Here is a 27,089-nt window from a genome sequence, read left to right on the forward strand (position 1 = left end):
GAAAGCTGCACCCCTGCGCTTACTTCTCCCACCGCCTGAGTCCTGCTGAGTCCCGGTACGATGTGGGGGATCGAGAACTGCTAGCGGTCAAACTGGCCCTTGAGGAGTGGAGGCACTGGCTGGAGGGAGCACAACATCCATTCCTGGTTTGGACTGACCACAAGAACCTGGAGTACCTCCAGCAAGCCAAGAGACTGAACCCTCGACAGGCTAGGTGGGCCCTGTTTTTCAGTCGGTTTGACTTCACCCTCTCATACCGCCCCGGCTCCAAGAACACCAAACCTGACGCACTGTCCAGACTGTTCTCTGCCACTAACAGGGAGAATGAAGTCGGGCCTATTATCCCTGTGTCCCGGATTGTGGCCCCTGTCCGCTGGGGTATTGAGGAGGCTGTCCGACGAGCCCAACGCCAGGACCCCGGTCCTGGGACGGGGCCACCAGGCCTCTTGTACGTCCCACATCAAGCCCGGGCCAAGGTTCTCCAGTGGGGTCACTCTTCCCCTCTCACCGCCCACCCGGGAGCTCGGAGGACCCTGGACTTCCTGAAAAGACGCTTCTGGTGGCCTAACATGGAGAAGGAAGTAAGGTCATTTGTCCTGTCCTGTGAGGTTTGCACCAGAACCAAGAACCCACGACAGCGTCCCCAGGGTCTCCTGCATCCTCTGACCATTCCCCGGCGTCCCTGGTCCCACGTGGCAGTCGACTTTATCACGGGTCTCCCTGAGTCACAAGGTAACACGGTCATTTTGGTCTTAGTTGACAGATTCTCCAAGGCCTGCCGCTTCATACCACTGTGCAAACTCCCCTCTGCTCTTGAAACTGCGAAACTTTTGTTTAATCATGTCTTCCGAGTCTTTGGTCTTCCACAGGACATCGTCTCAGACCGAGGGCCCCAGTTCTCCTCCCGAGTGTGGCACGGGTTCTGCAAGGTCATCGGAGCCACTGCCAGCCTCTCCTCTGGGTTTCACCCACAGTCCAATGGTCAGACGGAGAGGCTCAACCAGGACCTGGAAACCACCCTGCGAGGCCTGGCTATGGATAACCCGACATCGTGGAGCACCTGGCTGCCATGGGCGGAGTACGCCCACAACACCCTGCAGTCATCGGCCACCAAGCTGTCGCCATTCCAGTGCCAATTCGGGTTCCAGCCACCTCTGTTCCCGGACCAGGAGGAGGACGCGGGGGTGCCCTCGGTCAACCAATATGTGAGACGGTGTCGCAAGACCTGGAGCAAGGTCAGGAAGACCCTCATACAGACCTCCAGAACCAACCAGACTCAGGCCAACCGCCATAGAAGACCTGCACACGCTTTCCGCCCTGGGCAGCGTGTTTGGCTGTCCACTAAGGACCTTCCACTGCGGGTGGAGAACCGCAAGCTTGCTCCTCGCTACATTGGCCCCTTCAAGGTGGTGCGCAGGGTGAACCCTGTCTCCTACCGGCTCCAGTTGCCCCGGACTCTGAGGATCAACCCCACTTTCCATGTTTCCCTGTTACGGCCCGTACTGACGTCTACGTATGCCCCTGCCCCTAGGAACCCCCCACCCCCCCGCATCTTCCAGGGGCAGACTGTGTTCACTGTGAATCGCCTGCTTGACTCCCGCCGGGTCCGCGGCGGGTTGCAATATCTGGTGGACTGGGAGGGCTATGGTCCTGAGGAGCGCTGCTGGGTTCCTGCTCGGGATGTCCTTGATAAAGAACTATGTCGGGACTTCCATTCGGCCCATCCGGATCGCCCTGGGAACGTCAGGAGACGCTCCTAGAGGGGGGGGTCCTGTTAGGACTAGGACTGTTTTGGCCTCTAGAGGCCGCTGTTATTTCCTTTTCATGTCGTGTTTATTTTGGCCTCTAGAGGCCGCCACTGTTCCTGTGTTTTGTGTTTGTGTTAATTGCCTAATTATCTTCACCTGTGTCCTTAATTAGTTTGTCTATTTATACCCCTGAGTTCAGTCCTCTTGTCACGGAGTCTTTGTGCTGTTATGTTTATCTCCAGTTTCCTTTGTACTGTGTTTTTTGATCTTCTTAGCTTTTGTATTTTTGCACTTTGCTTTTCTTTTGGATTTTACTCTTTGGTTTTTTTTTGTCTTTTGTTTTGCCCTGTATATAGTGTATATAGTTTAAATAAACCTTTTGATTCTTTTTCTACTTCCGCCTCACGCCTCTGCATTTGAGTCATCCCCCTGGTGGCCTAGTGGGGGTTTGCTGGATTATCACACCAACGAACCAGGTTCGAATCCCAGCAAAACCCTAACACCAGCTTAGTGGGTCTGCGTTTCGCTGTCACCTGGCGGCAGCACGCAGTGATAAGAAGGGAGAGAAAATAGTGCCAAGCGATTTCGAGGTCTGACTTTTTATTTGGCAACGGTTTTGTGATGCAAATATATCACTCTTTTGAACACATACTGTTTTGAGACGAAAAACGTTTTACTTTCGTGACCCCAACAAACTTGCTGGACTACTTTCATCTGGACCAAAACTGGACAAGAACTGGACTCACAGGATGCTGTCAGGGGTAAGTCAGTGTGTTTGCACGACACTATTGATGGGGATGCCATACAGATTCATGTCAAAAATCCCGAACTATCCCTTTAATGTCAAAATGGCACAGGCAGCTAATTTACATGGCACAAATACAGCAGGAGATTTTTTTTTAAAGTATTGTTGCTCAGCTTACAAGATGGAAATTTAACTTGTGAGTTATTTTGTGTAGTTGTGTTTTATTTTATTATCATTTAGCTTGTATTTGGTATTATTAAAGAGCCTGACTAGAACTATGAGTTCTACTAATTATTCATTATCATGAAGTGGTATTTTTTTTTTCCTTCTTGCTAACTATCCATCTTTGCTGTATAGCTAACTAAGGTGTACCTAATTTAAGAAATTATAGATCAGATCTGTAAGAATGTTGGTGTATGAATGTGTAGCTGCAGCCTCATGTTACCTAACATTAATTGTATAGATTTTATGTTGGGGGAGGAAATGAGCTGCGATACCAGCTAATGCTTTGTGTAAAAATATTGTTTAAAAAATGGCTGCTGCATCATACGTCTAATTGTTAACATTTTATTCATTTATTATGCAGCAAATGGACCAATCTGAAGATGATCCTCAGCCAGTGATTCCTGGGTCCTTGGATGATCAGGGGTGGGTTTCCCGAAAGGTTCTTCAGATCCATCGTTAAGCTAACATGGTTTTCCCGAACAACGTTGGAGCCAAAGTAGTACTTTAGTTCACTCTTAATTTAAGAGCATCTCCTCGCAGTCGAATGCGCATGCATCTCCAAGGGACTCTCACAGTCATTGGGCAGAAACTGGTGTTGAATCTTCTGCCCGTATTCAATTATTTTTCTTATACATTGCAAGTACAATTTTACAATCAAGTTTATTATTTAAAAAAAATACACAAAGTATTATGAATATATTTCAGTATGTTATGGAATTACATATGGATATCATAATGTCACATTGATATCGCCACATTTTAATCAAATTTACTCTATTAGGCAAGTGATTATCTCATTTACCACGTGGGTTTCCTCCGGGTGCTCCGGTTTCCCCCACAGTCCAAAGACATGCAGGTTAGGTTAACTGGTGACTCTAAATTGACCGTAGGTGTGAATGTGAGTGTGAATGGTTGTCTGTGTCTATGTGTCAGCCCTGTGATGACCTGGCGACTTGTCCAGGGTGTACCCTGCCTTTCGCCCATAGTCAGCTGGGATAGGCTCCAGCTTGCCTGCGACCCTGTAGAACAGGATAAAGCGGCTAGAGATAATGAGATGAGATTATCTCATTTAGTGTAATAAATGTGACAAATTTCTGCACCTACTGTATAACATTGTGTGTTTAGATAGATAGATAGATAGATAGATAGATAGATAGATAGATAGATAGATAGATAGATAGATAGATAGATAGAAGGGAGAACATTGCCAGCTTCGCATTGTCAAGTCAAGTTTATTTATAAAGCACTTTAAAATACAACAGAGGCAGCTGACAAAAGTGCTGGACAAGCAGGTAAAAAGACTTGAGGACACCATAAAACACAAAGACAACGTAACTTGAGGACACCATACACACAGAGAGATAACATGACCATGACAACTAAGGACCAATAACACAAGTCAGTGCAATCCTAAAACAAGAAATCATGTAATAAAAGGCACCAAGGCATAGTAATGAATTTAGAGTAATAAATAACTAAGAGTAAGTAATTAAAAAATAAATAATTAAATAAAGTAAAAAGACACATGCAACATTAAAAGAAAAACAAAAAATGAATAAATAAGTAAATAAAAGCTATACAGAGTTAAAAGCCAAGGCATAAAAATAGGTTTTGAGATGAGTTTTAAAAACAACTAAGGACGGGGATTCAATTGTAGATAACAATTGAAATAATCACAACAGCTTGATTGGGTACCAAAGAAATGAGTGGGCACGGGGAAAACATCTCATCTCATCTCATCTCAAGCTGCTTTATCCTGTTCTACAGGGTCGCAGGCAAGCTGGAGCCTATCCCAGCTGACTACGGGTGAAAGGCGGGGTACACCCTGGACAAGTCGCCAGGTCATCACAGGGCTGACACATAGACACACACAACCATTCACACCCACATTCACACCTACGGTCAATTTAGAGTCACCAGTTAACCTAACCTGCATGTCTTTGGACTGTGGGGGAAACTGGAGCACCCAGAGGAAACCCACGCGGACACGGGGAGAGCATGCAAACTCCGCACAGAAAGGCCCTCGCCGGTCACGGGGCTCAAACCCAGACCTTCGTGCTGTGAGGCGACAGCGCTAACCACTACACCACCGTGCTGCCGCGGGGAAAACATTTACTTAATTATTTAGCTTATTATTTGTTCATTCTTTTGTGTGAACATTTGTTCATTTAATTAAAAAAAAAAACGTGCTTGGAATAAAAAATGTTATTGTCCAAAAAATGTAAAATAGTTTAATTTATTAATTACCACATTATAGATGTAATGCTTAACGGCGATACACTATAGTAACATATTTTAAGGACTTTATATTTCATTGGTTTTTGATTGAAAATGAATGTCATGTGACCTCATCGACTGGATTTGGCAACTACTAATGCCTTTAGCAGCTACAGTACAAATGCCTATAGCTACTACTAATGCGTATATCGAGGACGCGCTGCAAAGACGTTCTTAGCAAAGCTGCTCTTAAGACTCTTTCTTATGAGTAAGTTCGGAAAAACCACATACAAAGATAACATTGGTTGCTTAAGAGTGTCTTTAAACTTGCTCTTTAACCCTGAAGGGCAACGTTATTGAGAAACCTACCCCAGATCTACATCAATTCAAGATACAAAGTTTTGAAATAAGTGAAATGTAGAAGGTGCGGTTGTGTGTCATGTTGCCTGATGAACATGGAAAAAGAACTGTTTTATCCTCTCTCGGACATTTCATTTATTCCTGCTGAAATTCTATGAAATTTTATTCTATGAATTTGTATTGTTATATTCTGCAGTTTAATTTCTGTGAATCTTATCATTAATACTTCATGATAATAAATGTGTTGAACTGTGTAAGTAGTGTATTATTGTCATTAACTAATTTGGTGTCAAATAACACTTTTTTTTGTGTAGAGTTTTAGCCATGTTTTAACACAACGTGTAGCTAAGGACAGCACATAAAGTGTTAATATTACACATTTAAACATCTTCGTGTCAACCTTCCTGATACATTTACACAGTGAATGTGTCAAAATGAACACAACAAGCATCGTCCCAAAACTCACCCACTGATGTGTAAGAATTTAACACAGTTTTAATTATAGACCCCTTCGCATGGCCCTTTTCCACTACCCTTTTTCAGCTCACTTCAGCTCGCTTCAGCTCACTTCAGCCCGACACGGCTTGCGTTTCGACTATCTCAGAGCAGCACGACTCAGCTCGCTTCAGCCCTGCTTAGCACCCAAAACTCGCACGGTTTTGGAGTGGGGCTGAAGCGAGCCAAACCGAGCCGAGTGGGGCTAGGGGCGTGAGGAAACACTCCCCTGTGCACTGATTGGTGAGGAGGAGTGTCCTCACATGCCCACACACGCCCCGCGAGCACGCTGGGATCTGTAAACACCGTAAACCCGGAAGAAGAAGAATTACGAGAATTTCTGAAGCCTTATGCGCCTCGCCCCATCTATACGCTCTTGCCAGTATCTGTTGGCGTTGTCGGTGACAACAAGCCACAGCACCAAGACCAGCAACACTAACGACTCCATGTCCTCCATGTTTATTGTTTACTATCCGGGTCGTGAGACTACCGCTTAAAAGATCACTGATGTCACTGTTTGCGCCGCCTAACGACATCACGTGACGTCCACCCACTTTCGCTAACTCCACCCAATGTGTCCACCCACTTCCAGCCAGCACAGTTCAGCACGGTTGTAGTCGAAATGCAACTCCAACAGCCCCACTCAGCTCGACTCAGCCCAACTCAGCACGGCACGGCTCAGCCCGACTCAGCAGCGTTGGTAGTGGAAAAGCGGCATTTGTAAACAAACCGACCGTTGCCAGGATGCGCGCGTAGCCTGGACCCAGAAACAATGGCGCTGCCCATAGACCGTCATTATGAGCTGTCAGATTATGCAAAACAATTGTCGTTACAAGATCGAGAATGCTACATAAATAAGTTAACTCTAACAAGTGGACATTGCCTACCGGATCCGCATTTAATTAAAGAGTGGACGGACGATGTTAGTAAGTTCCCTGGTATACAATGGCCAGATATATACTCGTACCTTATTGACAAGACTTCAGTGTACACCCACGAAAAACTTCGTGCCTACAAGTCTTTAGACGCATATGATTATGTTATGTGCGGGCATGTACAACTTGATTAACAATGGGACATTCATATTCATTTTGTTTTAATCAAATTATGCCAGTGGTGTGATGGCAATGTGGCTTTAGCTACAACAGCAAATACCAACACTAAACAGCAATTTGCAGGAGGTAATGGCATGAAAGGAATGATGGTGTAAAGAGTGCAGCTAAGAGAAATCAGAGCTGCGTAAAAAGCGAGAGGCAGAGACCAGAAATGAAACTGAACGGGGCGGGAGCTAGGTTAGAGCAGTCAACGTAAGTTGGCATTTAGAGTGAGGGCACACAATTTTACCTTTCCATCCTTGCTTTAAAATTGTGATTTTCGGCATACACAAATAATGATGGCACAAAATCTGGACTGCTTGAGTCAAGCGAGACCTCTCCTACAAACAAAATTGCATGCAAAGCTAAGTTAACATGCTAACAATATTCACTACATTGTGTAACTATGACCCAGCTAATCAGACAAACGTTACCAAAGTATTTTGCTACATCAATAAACGAAGACTAGAAAGAATAAAAACGAAAGATTTAATAAATAGCCTGATCTTACCTGTGATGAAGTGGGCGCTGCAAACCCGCGCATTTTTAATAGTGCTTTCATCCCAGTCTACATGTTTGATGGCTTGTAGCCATAGACATCGGCGATTTTTTTGGAATGGGTGAGATCCTGCTGGAATTCTGAACATTTTAACCCCATCACTGCTACGATTCTGACACCCGACAACACAACAACTAGGCATTTCTGAGTCTTTTTTGGGTCCAGGCTGCGCGCGCAATTTCCGCTTACGTATGAATGACGTTTACTGCGAAGGGGTCTATACATCCTTTCTAAGAGTGTAGTTTCTAAAGACATACAACCCCCCCACATTTTAACACAATCCCTCTACTGCTACTGACACAGCTCTATGGTTAAGAGCAGTTCTTCAAACAGAGGAGACCTCAAAGGATCCACGCTGTCATGTTCACAGCATTTAACACTAGATAACATGTCCTATCTGTCACTAATCCCAGTGCGTCACTGTATCTGATTACAAGCAATAGGTGTGAAAAGATGGAAAAAGATTTAACATGAACCTGTCTACTCTAGTGCAAATTAAAAGTTCGCAGCACTTACCGGTACCAGAAAAAAGGCCTATTTTAAGATACTTACCAGAATGTACAAGGCATTCTCTGAGCTTTCTTTGAACTCTTTAATAGTAGCAAACACTGAGAGAACAAGGCAGGAGAACACCAACAGGAAGCTGAAACGGTAAAAAAGAAAAAGATCATATTTAGAAGAAGAAGAAGAGGAAAAAGAAGAAGAAATATAGGCTTCAAATTAAATGTGTTTTATTTCGGTAAACTTGTTTTTCATGATCCAGGTCTATCTTATTGTGTCTCATAGGTTCATGTGCACTACATCTTATGGTTAACTCTAGACTTTCAGGAGCTCATAATGTTATTTTACTCCCGTGGTGTTTCCTGCTCGGTCAGATATTGTATTGATTCGTCAATCAGCCTAAGGTTTGTGCAAATCTGCACTTTCTGACCAAAGCACTGTGCAGCTGCTGTTTCAGACGTCTCCATCTGGTCACTACAGTATTTATCCTTGTCAAGACAAGCTGAAACATTCAAGCAAACCCAAACATGTGGCTCCTCTGTCTAATGTGCTGCTATTTCATATAGACAAGACAGGCAACACTGCATGTAGCAGAGAGTGGAAATGGACTAATGATATTATAGACCCGTAAAATCTCCACTCTCATAAAAACGTAAACGCTCAGTGTCATGAAGAATGCTCTTAAATTATTGAAGAGGTGTCAGGATGATAGCACAGCACCCCTCTCCCCTCCCCAAAGTTAAGCTTATCCGAGCCTTCAGGTGTCCCGAATTAAATTAACCTTTAAAGCATGATGAAATTTTACAAAAGAAGGTAGAAATAGTGACAGGCATATGAGAAAGCAACAGGCATGTGATTATTCTCCTGTAGGTCAGAGAGAGAAAGAACATTAACAAAAGGGCTAAGACCTGATAAGGAGGACATTCCAGGTCACATTTCAGATAGCGATAACCTCATCTTCTCTCTCTCTCTCTCTCTCTCTCTCCGTGTGCTCGCGTGTGTGTGTGATCAGTGAAGAATGAGAAGCTGGCGCTTGCCTCCTGATGTGTGATGCACTAATCATTCAGTGGAACTTGCCATCACTTCATGAGAGCTAATATTTCATTTCTCAGAAAGAGCTCTTAGACATTTGAAATTGTGGCTTAACAAGATCTTTAAACCTGTCTATGCTATAGCAAAACTGCTAAAAATGTCAATTATTGGTTAGAAAATTGACTAACAAGGAACACTGAGAAATCTACAAATAATTTCTACATTGGTTGATTAGCAGTGAATTGTAAAATTGGAGGGATTTTTCTGTTTTTCTTTGACAATTTGAACTCAGTTTATCTAAATTAAATACTGTACCAAGGAACAAGAGTAAGACAGTATAATTAACAGTTATTCTACGAAATCGAGTCGTACATGAGCTGATAGCCGATGAGGCGCGTAGCACCTAGATGACTATTAGCCATGTATGACGAGATTTAGTGGAATAACTGTTTTATTTTATCCATATTCACTGGATTTTGAGAAACAGAGCATTTTTATTTTTTGCAAATTCGATAAATAAAAACTTTGTACAAAACGTCCGACAAAATCATTTCCGCTTAGAATATAAACAAACCGGCGAAATGACAGGAGCAATTTGTGAAAAATGCTATAATAATAATAATAATAATTCTTGAAAAAAAGATACGTTCTCACCATCAAATACTTTTATTCCATATTTTTGGGGGGTTTTTTTTTGTATTTTTTGAGGTTTTGTTTTCGAGTAGAGTTTTTATTTCGTTCTCAGTTGGTTCAGTAACACGCTCCATCATTTTCTTCTTCTTCTTTAGGGTTTTTTGCCAATTGGCAAAACAATTTAAAGTGCATATCCTGGACCAATTTGGGGTTTTTTTTATATGAAAGTATGTCCCTTTACACCCTCATCCAGAAGGGTAATTTTGCACAAGGCCATCTGTCTACAGCAGAAAAAAATAAAATAACAAAACGAGTCTGGAAAAATCCCAAGGGAGTCTGGATCCAGATTCGTGATGTTATCTGCGGAAGCGCCAGCAGGCTGCGAGAGCTTTGCACGGTTTCAGTGCACAGCCTGTGTAGACCAAGCGCTCCCATTTCTCTCTCATTGTCCGGTCTTTTGGAAAATGATGAGTACTAATCCCATCAAGATTGGTGTTGCTATACCCCCCTACGATACATCTGTTAACCATTTTAATAATTACGTGATAACGTTGAAGAAATTTGCAGAAAACCACCAGGTCGTTTTCTCATAAACAAACCAGCGCTGACGTAGGATTCAGAAGGAGGCATCCCGCACGCGACGTCACGAAAATCAATGTTTGCCGGGAAATCCAAATGCCAAGTTTTTTCAGAGGCGGACCAAATCGCCTCAAATGGCTTGATTTCAACTGAATTTTTCTGGTATTGCGCAAGGTAAAAAAATTGCACAAAGTGCAAAATGTGACAGATATTTGACCAAAGTTTAATATAAAATAGGAGAATTACATTGATCTTGCTCCTGAATTTACCCATGATATGCACTTTAAAGGTGCATTACTGCCACCGACTGGGCTGGAGTGTGGAACAGGAGATATTGGAGGAAAATATATATTCTTTTAGCTATTTCTGTTTCTTTTAAATACTTGATAAAGTATTTAAAAGAAACTTGACTTGATGCGCTCTGCCATTTTGTTTTTCTCTACTCATGGTATATAAGCTGATATGCTAGTAGTAGAGTAGGCAATTAGAGCACGCAATTGCTCATATCCAGTGAATGTGAATAGAATAATAGATATTATTGAAAAGTAAACAAAGATTTCACATTGTTTTAATGAACTTTGCACCATTGTTCACAACAGTACAAAACATAGCCAGGAGGACTGTGTTGTTGTTGTTGTTGTTGTTGTTGTTGTTGTTGTTGTTGTTGTTTTAGAGTGGTGGAAAACACAACCCACTGTTCTAACTACTGTTATATCATAGTTATTATATTTATTAATGGGTTCTTATGGTTTTTAGCCTGATTGACTGGTGACATGAATTGAAATCTCCATAACTCAAAAACATCCTCAAAATTCAATCAATACCTCATGCTAACATGAACCTAATAGTGATTTTAATTTAAAAAAGAAATTCAAGAATAAAAACTCCATGGCTCCAAATAATAGCCAAATATTACTGTACACATTTAAGTAATGTGTCAAATATTTGAGCAGTTGGATTCTGATCATTATCTCATCTCATCTCATTATCTCTAGCCGCTTTATCCTTCTACAGGGTCGCAGGTAAGCTGGAGCCTATCCCAGCTGACTACGGGCGAAAGGCGGGGTACACCCTGGACAAGTCGCCAGGTCATCACAGGGCTTCTGATCATTATGTAAATGTATTTTACAGCGCCCATGATCTAGAGGGACTTGTGCTTTGAGCTCTACTTGGAAAATAAATTGGTGTGTTACTGCAGATCAGATTGAGTCTGTGTTTATGCAAAAGTAAATACATAAGATAATGTTTTGAAGTGCATGATTAGTGTTGGTACATCAGCTGCCAGCTTTTCCCTTCAGACAGTCAGGGAAAGTTTATTCCACCACCTGAGCGTCAGGACAGAGAAGAGTCTTAAAGTCTAACCTGTGTCTTAAAGGGAGGTTTGTCAAGCCATGTTTTATTTGTGGCATTTATTACACTGGTATGCTGACCCATTTCTGGCTTTGTAAGCATCACTGTTTCAAACGCAATACAGGCACCTACAGGAACCACCTACAGAGATGCACTTATAAATATTGAAAACAAGTTGGGATACTGCATTCTGGTTCACTTATAATGACCTCATAGCCCTTGCAAGTGCTGTATATCAGCCAAAGGACAAGGGATTCAACAAGTACCCAAATGGTCTCCGTATGGGGGGAAAAAAAATAGTCAAATCCTTTCATTTTACAATCATTTTTCGGTATGCTCTGTTCAACCCCTGAATCCTGGTGCACTTTTTCATGTTGTAAATATAGCCTATAGCCAGAGGGAGTCAACACAGTGAACACACAAAGAGGAGAATTATTTCTCATTACTTATATTCATATTTCAAGCCATATTAGTTTGAACCAGAATATAGAAGAAAAATTGCAGTGGATTGTGGAAACAAGTACTTTATTTTTTTTAAGTGCTTCATCTACTTCAACAATGTTACATAAAGATCAATCCATAACAGTTGTAAATGTCACTTAATTTCACAGGGTGTCGATAACGGTGGACACCAGTGAAAGTGATCATTATTATCGACACCTCACGTGACTTCTCAAATGTGCGTTTAGATACAAAACGGCGACTGTCAAATGAAAGAGTAAGAAATAAAGTTGGTTTTGACAAGTATATCATGAAATATTGGTGAATTTGATAAGTAAAAACATGTCCATGATCTTTCCACCATGCTTACCTGCGATGATAACGTCCGGGTTTTCCTCAAATTGCTGATCATGCTGAAAAAAATTCCATCTCAGGTAATGAGCTGCGTCATCAGACGACAACATCAAAGGGCAAAGGGGGGGGGGGGGGGGGGGGGTGTCTTCCGGTTAATTAATTAACCAGAAATAACTGTTGTAACTGAAACTCACCTTTGTAAAATTGTTTTTTATTGGTAAATCTGAAAAGGTGTCAATAATCATGGACTGTTGATAATTGTAGCCGCCGCTCTAGTACCTCTTTCTGGAATACTCCCATTTTCATTAAAACGCTTTACATGTCTGTTTAAAATGAATATATTTCTTTTTAAAACAATATTCACAGAACTTCCTTATACAATACTCCTTATGCACACAGTTATCTACATCATTTACTGTGTAATGGTGTGGACAGTTATCTTTCCAGCCTTGGAAGAAAGCTACAATATATAGTATCATCATAATGTGTCCACAAGGAAAGACTAAAATGAAGAGAGCTGCCTCAAAATGACCTGTGACCAACTGACCATGAAGATGACGGAGGCAATGTAAAATACGACAATATTTATGCTTCTGAAAATGGATAAACTGAGCAGAAGCCACAGAGGCCATAGGAGAGTATCCTCAAGAGACGCAGTGTCACCTTTTGCAACGCACAGTGAAGTGTACAGTATTCCAAATTCACCATTACTACCGCTGTGTGTGAATATATAAAGTGGATATAACAAAAAGTCTCCATACCCCTGTTAAAATTTCAGGTTTTTGTGATGTGAACAAACCATGTCAGATCTTTTTCCACCTTCGATGTAATACATCAACCAACAAAAGTCAGGTTTTAGGAATAAAAAGCACCATTTGTTTGTAATACAGCACTCGGTCATTTTGGGTAAGAGTCTACCAACTTATCACATCTCGATTTGGCAATTTTATTCCATTCTTCCTTGCAAAAACACTCCAGATCTATCAAATTGCAAGAGGATCTCCTGTGCACAGCCCTCTTCAAGTCATTGCACAGGTTTTGGATGGAAATGAAATCTGGGATCTGACTAGGCCATTCCAAAACCCTAGCTACGTTTACATGGACCTAAAGAATCCGTTAATAATCAGATTCAAGCTTGATCAGAATGAAATGTCTTCATGTAAATAGCTAGATTGGAATGAAATACCCCATGCCAGTAGGGAATTTTTAATCTGGTTGAAAGAGGTGGTGTAGACCGCTGATAATCCATTTGAAATGAAAATATTAGACTTATAATTATTAATGTAAATCCTCGAGCAGATTGACTTCTGCACCTGTAACATTCTGTGCATGTTCAGTACGCCTTCATGCAGCGATGACATCTGGGTGCTTTTTTTGTAGTTAAAGCTTGAGGTGGCTAATCATCCTTTCTCACAGCTGAATAACGAAGGACGCAGCTCAATATGGCCGAGTCGAAGGCATACAAAGGTGCCACTGGCAACCATCATACTACTCATGTCTGACCATGGAACACAACTCAGATATTCACACCTACGCTCAATTTAGAGCCACCAATTAGTCTAACCTGCATGCCTTTGAACTGTAGGGGAAACCAGAGCACCCGGAGGAAACCCACACAGACACGGGGAGAACATGCAAACTTCACACAGAAAGGCCCCCCATCAGCCACTGGGCTGAAGCCCAGAACCTTCTTGCTGTGAAGCAGCACTAACCGTTGCACCAACGTGCCGCCCGTCTCATGCAAACAGACACTGTTACACTCCACTGTCGCATGGTGCTTCTGGAAGTATTGGACAATTATGACTAGGTTTCCCTTGTCTGTTTTCACAAGATAAACATGTACATTGACTTATGTTCAGTTTAAAAAAAAATACACACACAAGCAATTGTGCCAAGATAAATTTTGTACTAACTCGAAATAGGCAACAAAGGTATGGCTCTGTACAGGACGCATTTCGAAACAAATGATCTTATGACTGCTTTCTCCTGTTCAGCACTTCTATGAGGAGAAGGTTTCTTTCCATCTGTTGCTTAAATAAAATAGATCAAGAAACTAAGCTAAAATACTCATCATGTCCATCTTTTTTGGAGTACAGTAAGTAATGCGATATTGTGTGCATGTCAGAAATTCTATTCCGATTGTGCGCTTGTGACATACAAACACGCACACCCACCCGATCACTTTCATGTAAACGGTACGTTCGGAATCGCAGATCAGAATGAATTCATTCTGCCCACGTAAACATTGTTATTGATCTCCTTCTGAAGGAATTACTTTGTTGGCTTGGATCTGTCCTGGAAGGTGAAATATTTCTTAATCTTCTGCTGTATAACAGAGGCTTTGTGCCAAAATTCATTGGTATTTGGAGCCATCCAAGGCTGGACTGGGACCAAAAATTTGCCCTGGCAGTTTGGCTCAAAATCAGAAACCGCCCAAATTTTTTTGCACTCTTGTTAATTATGTGTACCTTGTGTATCTTCTGTACCATGTCCCAAAATCACCACAAAGCTGTGTAGTAAGTGGACATCCATTTAGAGCTTAGAAAGACGTGGGACTTGGACATCATCATCTGGACTGAGCCTCACTCATGAGGTTAAAGGTAGGCTGGGTAGTTTATTTTAGAAACATTTTTTGTTATATTTCTTAAAACTCCCTTTACATCCCGACAGCAGTGAATAAATCAAATGCTCTGACAATAAAAAGAAGAAAGAAATCAATCCATCATCTGTGGCAGTCACAGGGCTGTAAAAAGCCCTGGTCCAAATGAAATGATTGGATGGCCTACCTGCACCAGTCATCAGCTGGGCAGGGAGGCAGAGCGACCTTCTCTGTAGGGCAGGGAGAGCAACAACAAGATCCCTGACCTGTTTTTCCAGCTGCTGTAGGTTCTGCTTGAGTAGATGGACCTGCTCTGCCCACTCTCTCAGCATTCCCAATTCTGCTGTATCCATGTTTGGGCAAAGCGTTCTGCCATGAAGTCCAGGGAATTGGATGCAAGGGCAGAATTCTTTAATAATAATAATAATAAGAAGAAGAAGAAGAAGAAAGTTATGCTCTGCCAGTGACATTCATTTTGATATCAACATGAAAGAAGAAAAAAGAAAAAGAAGAAGAAACCTTTGTCACATGCACACTTCAAGCACCGTGAGATTCATCCTCTGCATTTAACCCATCTGAAGCAGTGAACACACACACACACACACACACACACAGAGGAGTGGGCAGCCATACTACAGCGCCTGCGGAGCAGTCAGGGGTTAGGTACCTTGCTCAAGGGCACCTCAGCCCAAGGCCGCCCCATGTTAACCTAGCTGCATGTCTTTGAACTGTGGGGGAAACCGGAGCACCCAGAGGAAACCCATGCAGACACGGGGAGAACATGCAAACTCCGCACAGAAAGGCCCTCGCCGGCTGCTGAGCTCAAACCCAGAACCTTCTTGCTGTGAGGCGAGAGTGCTAACCACTACACCAAGATCTAAAATATTGAACAAGATGAAGTATATAAATATTTAGGCATATATGAAGCCAATGGAATCAGTCACCAGGCAATGAAGGAGAAAATCTGTAAAGAATGTTAATAGGAGAGTAAGGCTTGTCTTCAAATCGGAACTAAACTCATCCAACAAAATCTGCGCAATTAACAGCGTGGAAATACCCATTGTTACCTACAGCTTTGGCATCATAAACTGGAGCAAGACAGACCTTTCCAGAGTTGATGGTAAGATTCGCAAGCTATTGATGAAATTTCACTGCCACCATCCAAAGGCAGACATCAATAGTACGTACTTACCTCATTCTGAGGGAGGTCAGGGACTAATTCAACTTGACATCTGAGATAGCAGTTACTGGCATTGAGAGATCTCTTGAAACAACAACAGATTGTCAGCTGAAAACAGTCCTGAAATTTGAACAATCTAAAAGAAATTATTTGACAATCAGGTGGGAGAAAATTTATGGAACAATTCAATGCTCAATCGAACCCAGAAGAAAGACAATTATTACCTACTGTCAGAGATAAAATGCTGAAAAAAATGTGCTAAAGTAGCAGGATTGAATTTCCTGCAAGAGAAATGGGAGCAGAAATTACTTCATGGTAAATACCCCCAGAGATTACTGGAAGCAGATGTTGATGCACATTTTACTCATCAGTGGCTCAAGGATCCAGTCTGAAAGCTGAAACTGAAGGTCTGTTAATCACAGCACAAGACCAAAGCCTATCAACTAATATGTGTAAAGCTAAAATAATGAAACATGGAACGGATCCCCTCTGTCGTGTATGTAAAATATCAGATGAAACAAATCAATCATATTATAGCATGCTGTGCTGTGCTGGCCCAGAAAGAATACAAAGTATGTCATGATCGTATAGGCTAGTACATACATTGGAATGTATGTAAACATTATCCATCCATCCATTATCCGTAACCGCTTATCCTGTGCAGGATCGCAGGCAAGCTGGAGTCTATCCCAGCTGACTATGGGTGAGAGGCGGGGTACACCCTGGACAAGTCACCAGGTCATCACAGGGCTGACACATAGAGACACACAACCATTCACACTCACATTCACACCTACGGTCAATTTAGAGTCACCAGTTAACCTAACCTGCATGTCTTTGGACTGTGGGGAAAACAGAGCACCCGGAGGAAACCCACACAGACACGGGGGAGAACATGCAAACTCCACACAGAAAGGCCCCTGTCGGCCACTGGGCTTGAACCCAGAACCTTCTTGCTGTGAGGCAACAGTGCTAACTACTACACCACCGTGCTACCCGCGTATGCAAACATTAAGATATAAAAGTCTTGGATTACTGGTACAACTCCGATTCCAAAAAAGTTGGGACAAAGTACAAATTGTAAATAAAAACGGAATGCAATGATGTGGAAGTTTCAAAATTCCATATTTTATTAAGAATAGAACATAGATGACATATCAAATGTTTAAACTGAGAAAATGTATTATTTAAAGAGAAAAATTAGGTGATTTTAAATTTCATGACAACAACACATCTCAAAAAAGTTGGGACAAGGCCATGTTTACCACTGTGAGACATCCCCTTTTCTCTTTACAACAGTCTGTAAACGTCTGGGGACTGAGGAGACAAGTTGCTCAAGTTTAGGGATAGGAATGTTAACCCATTCTTGTCTAATGTAGGATTCTAGTTGCTCAACTGTCTTAGGTCTTTTTTGTCGTATCTTCCGTTTTATGATGCGCCAAATGTTTTCTATGGGTGAAAGATCTGGACTGCAGGCTGGCCAGTTCAGTACCCGGACCCTTCTTCTACGCAGCCATGATGCTGTAATTGATGCAGTATGTGGTTTGGCATTGTCATGTTGGAAAATGCAAGGTCTTCCCTGAAAGAGACGTCGTCTGGATGGGAGCATATGTTGCTCTAGAACCTGGATATACCTTTCAGCATTGATGGTGTCTTTCCAGATGTGTAAGCTGCCCATGCCACACGCACTAATGCAACCCCATACCATCAGAGATGCAGGCTTCTGAACTGAGCGCTGATAACAACTTGGGTCGTCCTTCTCCTCTTTAGTCCGAATGACACGGCGTCCCTGATTTCCATAAAGAACTTCAAATTTTGATTCGTCTGACCACAGAACAGTTTTCCACTTTGCCACAGTCCATTTTAAATGAGCCTTGGCCCAGAGAAGACGTCTGCGCTTCTGGATCATGTTTAGATACGGCTTCTTCTTTGAACTATAGAGTTTTAGCTGGCAACGGCGGATGGCACGGTGAATTGTGTTCACAGATAATGTTCTCTGGAAATATTCCTGAGCCCATTTTGTGATTTCCAATACAGAAGCATGCCTGTATGTGATGCAGTGCCGTCTAAGGGCCCGAAGATCACGGGCACCCAGTATGGTTTTCCGGCCTTGACCCTTACGCACAGAGATTCTTCCAGATTCTCTGAATCTTTTGATGATATTATGCACTGTAGATGATGATATGTTCAAACTCTTTGCAATTTTACACTGTTGAACTCCTTTCTGATATTGCTCCACTATTTGTCGGCGCAGAATTAGGGGGATTGGTGATCCTCTTCCCATCTTTACTTCTGAGAGCCGCTGCCACTCCAAGATGCTCTTTTTATACCCAGTCATGTTAATGACCTATTGCCAATTGACCTAATGAGTTGCAATTTGGTCCTCCAGCTGTTCCTTTTTTGTACCTTTAACTTTTCCAGCCTCTTCTTGCCCCTGTCCCAACTTTTTTGAGATGTGTTGCTGTCATGAAATTTCAAATGAGCCAATATTTGGCATGAAATTTCAAAATGTCTCACTTTCGACATTTGATATGTTGTCTATGTTCTATTGTGAATACAATATCAGTTTTTGAGATTTGTAAATTATTGCATTCCGTTTTTATTTACAATTTGTACTTTGTCCCAACTTTTTTGGAATCAGGGTTGTACAAATACCAACTTACTGACGTCACTGCTTCTAATAATATTACATTACTCTGGGATTTCCCAATCCACACCGACAGAAATATTATTGCAAAGAAGCCAGATATCGTAATTAAAGACCATAATGCTAGGACATGCCTTATTATCGATGTAGCTGTACCGACTGATGTTAATATCTCCGTTAAAGAATATGAAACTGTTGGAAAGTATAAGGATCTTGAAATCGAAATTGCAAGGATGTGGAATCTTAGGACAATAATGGTCCCAGTTATTGTTGGGGCAATTGGAATGATCAGGAAAGGTTTGGAAAAGAACATTAAGAAAATACCTAGAAACAACATCGTCCAGATAGTATAGAAGATAGCACTAATTGGCAGCGCTCATATACCAAGGAAAATCCTCACCATACCGTCGTGATACTTTTCGCAAAATAACTTCAGTCCTTCTACTCTTGGACTCCAGAGGAAACCCAGTGATGGACTTTTATACTGAACCTGATAGGAATGAATGAATGAATGACCAACCAACTAGAAAACAAAGAAAGACTGGAAAAGCACCCAAAAACTAGGACAACTAAAACAAGAGACTAAACTAGGGCAAGGCAAAGAAAACTGAACATGAAAACAAAAGTTACTCACAGTGCGAAGAGTAACAAATACAACATACAATGCTTTCCCACAAAGGAGAGTAAACACAAACCAAGTAAACAGGTAATAATAAGAGGAAAGCAAACCAAGTATGTACAATCAAGGAAGGATGTGGGGTAGACAACAAAATAAGTTGTTTTTTTAATGAGTGAGGTTAACCTCTGGTGGTTTAGAGAGGAATTGTCTGTGGTGGATGTGACCAAATAAGACATGAACTAGTTGGATATGGTAATGATGAAACACTGAGAGTTAGTTAGCTAGCTAGCTAGTCATTAGCCAAGTTACCAGTGTGCACAAATAGTTACTATAACCTAGCATTGGCATTAACTAGCTATGCCTGCATTCATGAAGTGAGCAAGCTAGCTAAGCTAGTTATGCACCTTGCTAGCAAAACTGAGGTCGAGCAAAGCACACAGTTTGTTTTATTGTAATGTTTTAAGCTATTTTGGCAAATGCTAGCTAATGAGTATACCGTTTTGCTCAACTTTATCAAGTGAAGATTGATGGGATTCTGCACTTGACAGTAGCTGAATTTAAATGCACATCAGTTCTATGATTTGCTTGCAATCATCATCATTATCATCGTTATCATCTTAATAGTTGACACATTCTCTGTTGAGCCATATTCATTTGTGCTCACCCTTAAATTCTAGTCTCTCCTTGGCTCACATACTTTCATCCTCATCTTCCTGCCTGTCCTTCTCACTTTCATCCATCACTTCTCTCTACCAGCAAACTCTGCCCACTATTGGTGGCAATGCCATGTGCTGCTGCTGCTGCAGAAGATACTGCAGCAAACATATCTGGCAGTTTTACACATTTGGCAGCATCTGCCTCAAGGGACTGTCTTTTCTTCACCTGCAACTTCTCTGCACCTCCTTTTCACTTTGGCTTATCCATCATGTTTGGCACACTGTTAACTGCAGATCTTAAAACAGAGCCCCAAGGGGAAGGTGCCTTGTAGGATGGGAATGAACTATTGGGCCAGCCAGTCTGGAAACCAACCAGACTGGTTTCCAGACTGGCTGGAAACCAGTTGGAAAACAGACTGGCTGGAAAGCTGCTCTATCTGCTTTATGGGCCAAACAAACAAATAAATGTTGGCCCCAAAAACATACCGGCCCACTGGAAAAGTGCACAGTACTCCAGATGGTCAGTCCAGACCTGGAGCTATCCGTGATTTCTCGATCTTGGTTAATTCCCCAGTCTTAGTTAAAGAGAAGCATCCCTATAGCTTGATGCTGCCATCACCATGCTTCACTATGGGTATGGTGTTCTTTGGATGACAAGATGCCTTGTTTTGTGTCAAAAAAAATTTTTCACATTACACCCAGTAAGTTTTACCTTGGTCTCATCAGACCATAACCCATTTTGCCACGTGGTTTGGGGTGATTTAGGCTGGCTTGATTGTTGTTGTTTTTTTTTCATGAAAAATGGCTTCCTTCTGGCTACCCAGCCCCATAGCCCAGACATATGAAGAAAATTGTCACATGCACGGAGTGACCAGTAATTACTAGATATTCCTGCAGATCCTTTAATGTTGCCATAGGTCTTTTGCTAGCCTACCAGATGTGGTTTTGTTCTTGCCCGGTCATCTATTTTGGAGGGACATCTTCTTCTTGGTAATGTCACGGTTGTGTTCCATTTTCTCCACTTGTTAGCAATAGCATTAAATCCTCCAGAAACAGCTGAACTTTGTTTGGGGTCAATCTAAATCACTTCGTTAATGGCAGGTGTATGATAATTACTTTTGAACATGAGTTTGAAGGTTATTGGTTAATTCTAAGCACAGTCACATAGGTCATTATAAAAGGGTGTGCATACATACATGAGGGTTTGTCTGCTCGACATTATATATATATAATTTGTTTATATATCTTGGTTTTCCAGCACAAAATTAAATGTTACAGGAAAAAAAAGTTTGTATCTGAGCAGCATGTTACATAAGAGACCAATTGTCAGATCAAAAAAGAAAACATAATGAAGGCTACTTGGTTTTGGTGCAAAATTGAGAAGCGAGTGTGACAATCAAAGTGTCCAGAAGAACTGTGGCTGGTTCTGTAAGATGCTCAGTAAAACCTACAGCTCATTTCTTTATCAAACTGCACTCAGTGTACCTCAGACTACTATTTTTTTTAAGCAAAGGGTCGTCTCACACCAAATATTGACTTTGTTTCATTTATTATGGCTTACTGCTGTTTATAGTACTTTTTAATGTTGAAACATTCCATTTCATTATTTTACAGCCATTTTTGGTCTACAGTATTTCTTTACATGTGCCTAAGACTTTTCCACAGTACTGTATGTAATCAAGTGACTGTAATTTTTTTTATTTTCTCCATCCAAAATATTTCAAATTGATTTCACTTGAATTTTGTTGGTTGCTACATCACATTAAAGCTGGAAAAAGATCTGATATTCTTTATCTTGGTTTCATTTTTTTACATCAGAAAAATGTGCAGTTTTAACAGGGTTGTGTAAACTTTGTATATTCACTTTCTGTATGCACCAAATTATATAGTTATAAATTAAACCAAAGAGATCAGCACTTATAAAATAAAATAAAATACTCATGGCTCTATAGAGCAAATATGTAGTTTTTTTTTGTTTAGTGTATTGGCTGGGTTTGTTGTTGGCAGTGAAGATGAACGAGTAAAGATATTGTCCATCAGGTATGATGGCACACAATCACACATTCATGGTATAAAAAGAGCTGGATAACAAATAACAAGTAATTGATTCTCACTCATCCAACTCAGTCAGCCTTAAAGTTTCACTCTGAACATGGACAACTGGTCTGAAAAAGCTTTTCTTCATGGAACAATGTCCTGTCAAACAAGATAACCAGGAAATGATGTATCATGCAGCTTACAAAATTATGACATGATTCAAAACATTTTACTCACCCCAGACTAGAAATAATAGTTTCATATTTTATGAACTTTCTTTTAGAAGTTATAACTTATTCACATGAATCATTCTATTTATAATACTCTGTCAAATGTATTAAGGAAACTTCAGCTCACATCTCCAAAGCAGTGCTTTTCTTAACCTGACACAACAGTTAAATAGGACACTATTGTGTGCAAAGAGCTATCACAACACTGGAGGAAGATAACAAAAATAAAACCTTAGAAAGGCGAGACACTGAAGTCAGCATACTCCTCAAAAATCAGGAGACCAAGGCTGTAAACTGTGGCTTGGTGAGTTGATAAATAATAAATCTAGCACACTGGTAGATGTCAGAGAGCTGAACTTCCTGTATGTTAGAAACATAAAGACTAGAGTGCACAAACAAACTGAAAGCTATCTGAAATGGCTTCAGTCATATTAAGGCTTACATTTCAGACAAGCATTAATGTACCGTGAAGACTGGAGCTAATGGGACACTCTCGATGATCTGTTTCAATTACTTCTACCTTCTGTGGCTTTAGAGGAGCCTGAGCTCTGCTTCGAGAGAACTGCTCCTATCACTGTTGCTATGGGGAATAACAACCTGTCTGTCATGAAACATGAAAATGGGAAAAGAAAAGAAAACTTTCGTTTTCAATTTTCATTCTCCTGGACAATTCTTGTTCCCTAAGGTCTTTTTGGGCTCCCTATCTACTCATGGAATCTCCTTCTCTCCTCTTTGCGGCACCTCTGGAGGCAACTGGTCTTAGTCCTCAAGTGTGACCTCACAAACAGTCAAAGCACTCATAATCATGGCTGTCACTAGCACCGAAGTCCAGACCACAGTAATGTAATATTACTCATTAATAACATATCATGAGCATGATAAAGTACATTATTAACTAATGCACTGATGGCATAATCTCATGTAAGAGAAATTCAAAAATTAACAAGTACCTTTGACTGTCTTGTAAGCCAAAATATTTACTTTGGATCAGAGCAGTTTATGGAAAAATGGAAGGACAATAAATTGCACACATTCTACATCATATTAACTGTTTCACATTGTGTGGACCTCATTCAATGGTTTATCTTGGTTACAGCCCTGCTTGTGGTTTTAACCATGCATAGACTAGTGACAGGTTGTTATACTTAGTTAAGATCTCCTAAGGGATCTCTACCCTGTGCATGCCAAGTGCAGCTCAATAAACATATGAACTAGCCAGGGCAATGGTGGGGCTTCTTAAAAGAAGCAGTCTAACAGCAGACATCTGCACCGCACTGACTCAAAGCTCTGTGTGTATGAGTGAGAGAGAGAGACAGAGAGAGAGAGTGAAAGAGAGAATGAGAGACAAAAGGGAGAGAGAGAGAATGGGAGAATGAGAGCAAGAGAATGAATGAGAGAGAGAATGAGAGAGAATGAGAAAGGGAGTGAGAGAGAATGAGAGAGAAAGGAAGAGAGAATGAGAGAGAGAGAAAGGGAGAGAGAAAGAAGGGAAGAGAGAATGAGAAAGGGGGAGAGAGAGAGAGAGAGAGAGAGAGAAAGGGAGTGAGAGAGAATGAGAGAGAAAGGAAGAATGAGAAAGGGAGTGAGAGAATGAGAGAGAAAGGGAGAGAGAAAGAAGGGAAGAGAGAATGAGAGAGAGAGAAAGGGAGTGAGAGAGAATGAGAGAGAAAGGGAGAAAGAAGGGAAGAGAGAATGAGAAAGGGAGAAAGAGAGAAAGGGAGTGAGCGAGAATAAGAGAGAAGGGAGAGAGAATGAGAGAGAGAGAAAGGGAGACAGAATGAGAAAGGAAGAGAGAATAAGAAAGGGAGAGAGAGGGAGAATGAGAAAGAGAGAGAGAATGAGAAAGAGAGAAAGGAAGAGAGAATGAGAGAGAGAGAAAGGGAGAGAGAATGAGAAAGAGAGAAAGGAAGAGAGAATGAGAAAGGGAGAGAGAGAATGAGAAAGAGAGAAAGGAAGAGAGAATGAGAGAGAGAGAAAGGGAGAGAGAGAGCGAGAAAGGGAGAGAGGGAGAAAGGGAGAGAGAGAGAGAGAGAGAGGGAGAAAGGGAGAGAGAGAGAGAGAGAGAGAGAGAGGGAGAAAGAGAGAGAGCAATTCGCTTCTTCTCTCGCTGCTGCTGGAGCGGCGCGCGGGAGCTGACCGGTGCTGAACGTAAGCGGTCACGCGCATTTCTCGGCTTTCTCCCGACACGGCTTGGAAAAGAAAGCTCCTCATCTGCATGCGAGGTGCGTCTGTGGATCTGAGCGCGCCTTTCCCTTCATCTCCAACAAAACAGCACCAATATGCAAATCACTTTCAATTAAAAACAAAATAAAACCAGTGCGAGCCGGCTGCGGATCGGTTACTGTAAATACTGTGGTGTTACATGTCGGCATCTGAAGTGTCGGATTGTCATTTCAGGGTGAAACATCCTACAGCGGGGAAACCCTGATGCGGGAATGATGGCAAACCGCGTTCTGCGGCAAAACGTGCAGCTGTTGCAAAACTTTTCCCCGTTCTGAGCGAAGCACGACGGCGCGGTGCTGTGATGCAGCTGTACTCACACGTAAGCGTGGTAGACGAACGCCCAGCCTCGCGGTCTTTCCAGCGCGTTGTAAAGGAAATTCTGCAGTCTCCGGTAGCCCGCGCTGCGTCGGTGAGTCCCGCGCGCGCCGCCCAAGCTCGCTCGTGCTCTGTACAGCCCCATCTTGCCGCTGGAGCTCCGGCGCGCGCGCTCTCCGCTGCCGATCAGCAGCGCGCCGTCCCGACTCGTCTCCGCGCCGCTGGCATCCACTCCCACGAAACCCACCTTCGGCTTCTTCTTCTCCTGCGACGGAGAGCGAGACAGATCCCCGTTGGCTGATTTCTTCGCCATTGCTCAGAGCCTCAGAGAGCCACGCTGTCAGACTGGAGAAGGAGCATCGCCAGAATGGGTGTGTGTTCGGAGATCCCCCCCACTGGATAAAAGCCAGTGGAGTGAGGCTGCAGTGCTCTCCTGCTCTCCTGCTCTCACACCAAGCTCCGTCCTGCACTCTTTCAACCTCGTCTCACGCGCAGTTCGTAGAGAGCCGAGCAACAGAGATTTGGTTCGAGTCCCAGTGAATGAAGTGGTAGGAAAGGCGTTAAGGGGCGTGTGGGGTGGGGGTTAACCCCGCCTCTCACCCGACCTCAACCAGTCGTGACTTCAAAAGAGTTGATTCGTGCTTGTTTTTAAACGTAAGCAGGGTTAGTGGCCACATACGCACTTCATCCAGACAGAATGAAACGTATGCTGATTTAAATCATTTTAACATTGTACGGATTTTCTGTAGGGGGGGGACACGGTGGAGGGCGGCACGGTGGTGGAGTGGTTAGCACTGTCGCCTCACAGCAGTGGCAGTGGCCGGCGAGGGCCTTCCTGTATGGAGTTTGCATGTTCTCCCCGTGTCCGCGTGGGTTTCCTCCGGGTGCTCCGGTTTCTCCCACAGTCCAAAGACATGCAGGTTAGGTTAACTCATACCTGTCAACTTTGAGGTTTGAAAAAAAGGGATATTTCCCAGACTTTTAACTCAAAATAAGGGAAAATTTCGGAAAGTCATACCCTTCACCAAAAGTGGGTGTGTAGTTGAATGGGGGGGGCAATTTTCTATCTAGTATTTGTGATTTCCTGTACTCTGGTGCATGTTGGTGATAGCCAAGACCCAAACTCAATATGCTTATGGTTTATAGAGTGCATTTGTGAATAAACTATACATTTATTTTTATTTGTGGTACCAGTTATTTCCCAAATTAAGGGCTAAAATACGTATCTTATGTTAAAATAAGAAAGGTCATTATATAACCAGTCAATAAATTAAATTCCATTGCAATTTATTATGGTTTTACCATAGTCATGGCCTCGGAACACTAGATAGATAGATAGATAGATAGATAGATAGAGTAATAAAGAGTAATATAAGATATTAAACCAAGAGTGATTTAAAATGGGTAAGTTTCAGATAGAAAATAAAATAGACAATGAGTGGATAAAACAGTTCATCTCATTATCTCTAGCCGCTTTATCCTTCTACAGGGTCGCAGGCAAGCTGGAGCCTATCCCAGCTGACTACGGGCGAAAGGCGGGGTACACCCTGGACAAGTCGCCAGGTCATCACAGGGCTGACACATAGACACAGACAACCATTCACACTCACATTCACACCTACGGTCAATTTAGAGTCACCAGTTAACCTAACCTGCATGTCTTTGGACTGTGGGGGAAACCGGAGCACCCGGAGGAAACCCACGCAGACACGGGGAGAACATGCAAACTCTGCACAGAAAGGCCCTCGCCGGCCCCGGGGCTCGAACCCAGGACCTTCTTGCTGTGAGGCAACAGCGCTAACCACTACACCACCGTGCCGCCCGGATAAAACAGTTAATACACCAATTAGTTTACACTAGGCTATTTATGAGGTCTTAGCCAGGACATACTTAATGTAAACATGTGTAGCTTTTTGATTATTTGGGAGGCTTTCGTTTTCCCCATGGAAAATTTCTTTGCGATGGAAGAGTCTGGGAACATTCCAGCCACGCACTTGTTGAAATCATCAAAGAAAGAGAGGCTAATGTTTTTCTTAGCTATTAGCATCGCCATCTTCACCTCAGACCTAATCAATGTTGCCAGATACTGCTGACGTTTTCCAGCCCAAAATATGTTCAAAACCCGCCAAAATTCACTTGAAACCGCCCAACTTGGGCGGGAAACAGCCCAATCTGGCAACACTAGACCTAATCACTTGTTCAGCCTCGCCTCCGGACGGAGTTCTGTAATTACTGATGCCTGAGAGGGCG

The 27,089-nt window shown here is 42.3% G+C and overlaps 1 protein-coding gene across 1 annotated transcript in view; it reads right to left on the minus strand.

The window, feature by feature from the left end:
- The window catches only part of kcnq2a (potassium voltage-gated channel, KQT-like subfamily, member 2a), an 88,092-nt gene extending 62,940 nt beyond the window's left edge, over positions 1-25,152 (minus strand). The window contains exons 1-2 of the mRNA XM_060930845.1: positions 24,842-25,152; positions 7,996-8,086 (exon numbers count right to left, since the gene is read on the minus strand). Of these exons, the coding sequence (XP_060786828.1) occupies positions 7,996-8,086; positions 24,842-25,152 (402 nt within the window). The remainder of the gene's footprint in view (positions 1-7,995; positions 8,087-24,841) is intronic.
- Positions 25,153-27,089: the final 1,937 nt, after the last annotated feature.

This window comes from Neoarius graeffei, chromosome 10 (genome assembly GCF_027579695.1).
Source record: "Neoarius graeffei isolate fNeoGra1 chromosome 10, fNeoGra1.pri, whole genome shotgun sequence".
NCBI lineage: Eukaryota > Metazoa > Chordata > Actinopteri > Siluriformes > Ariidae > Neoarius > Neoarius graeffei.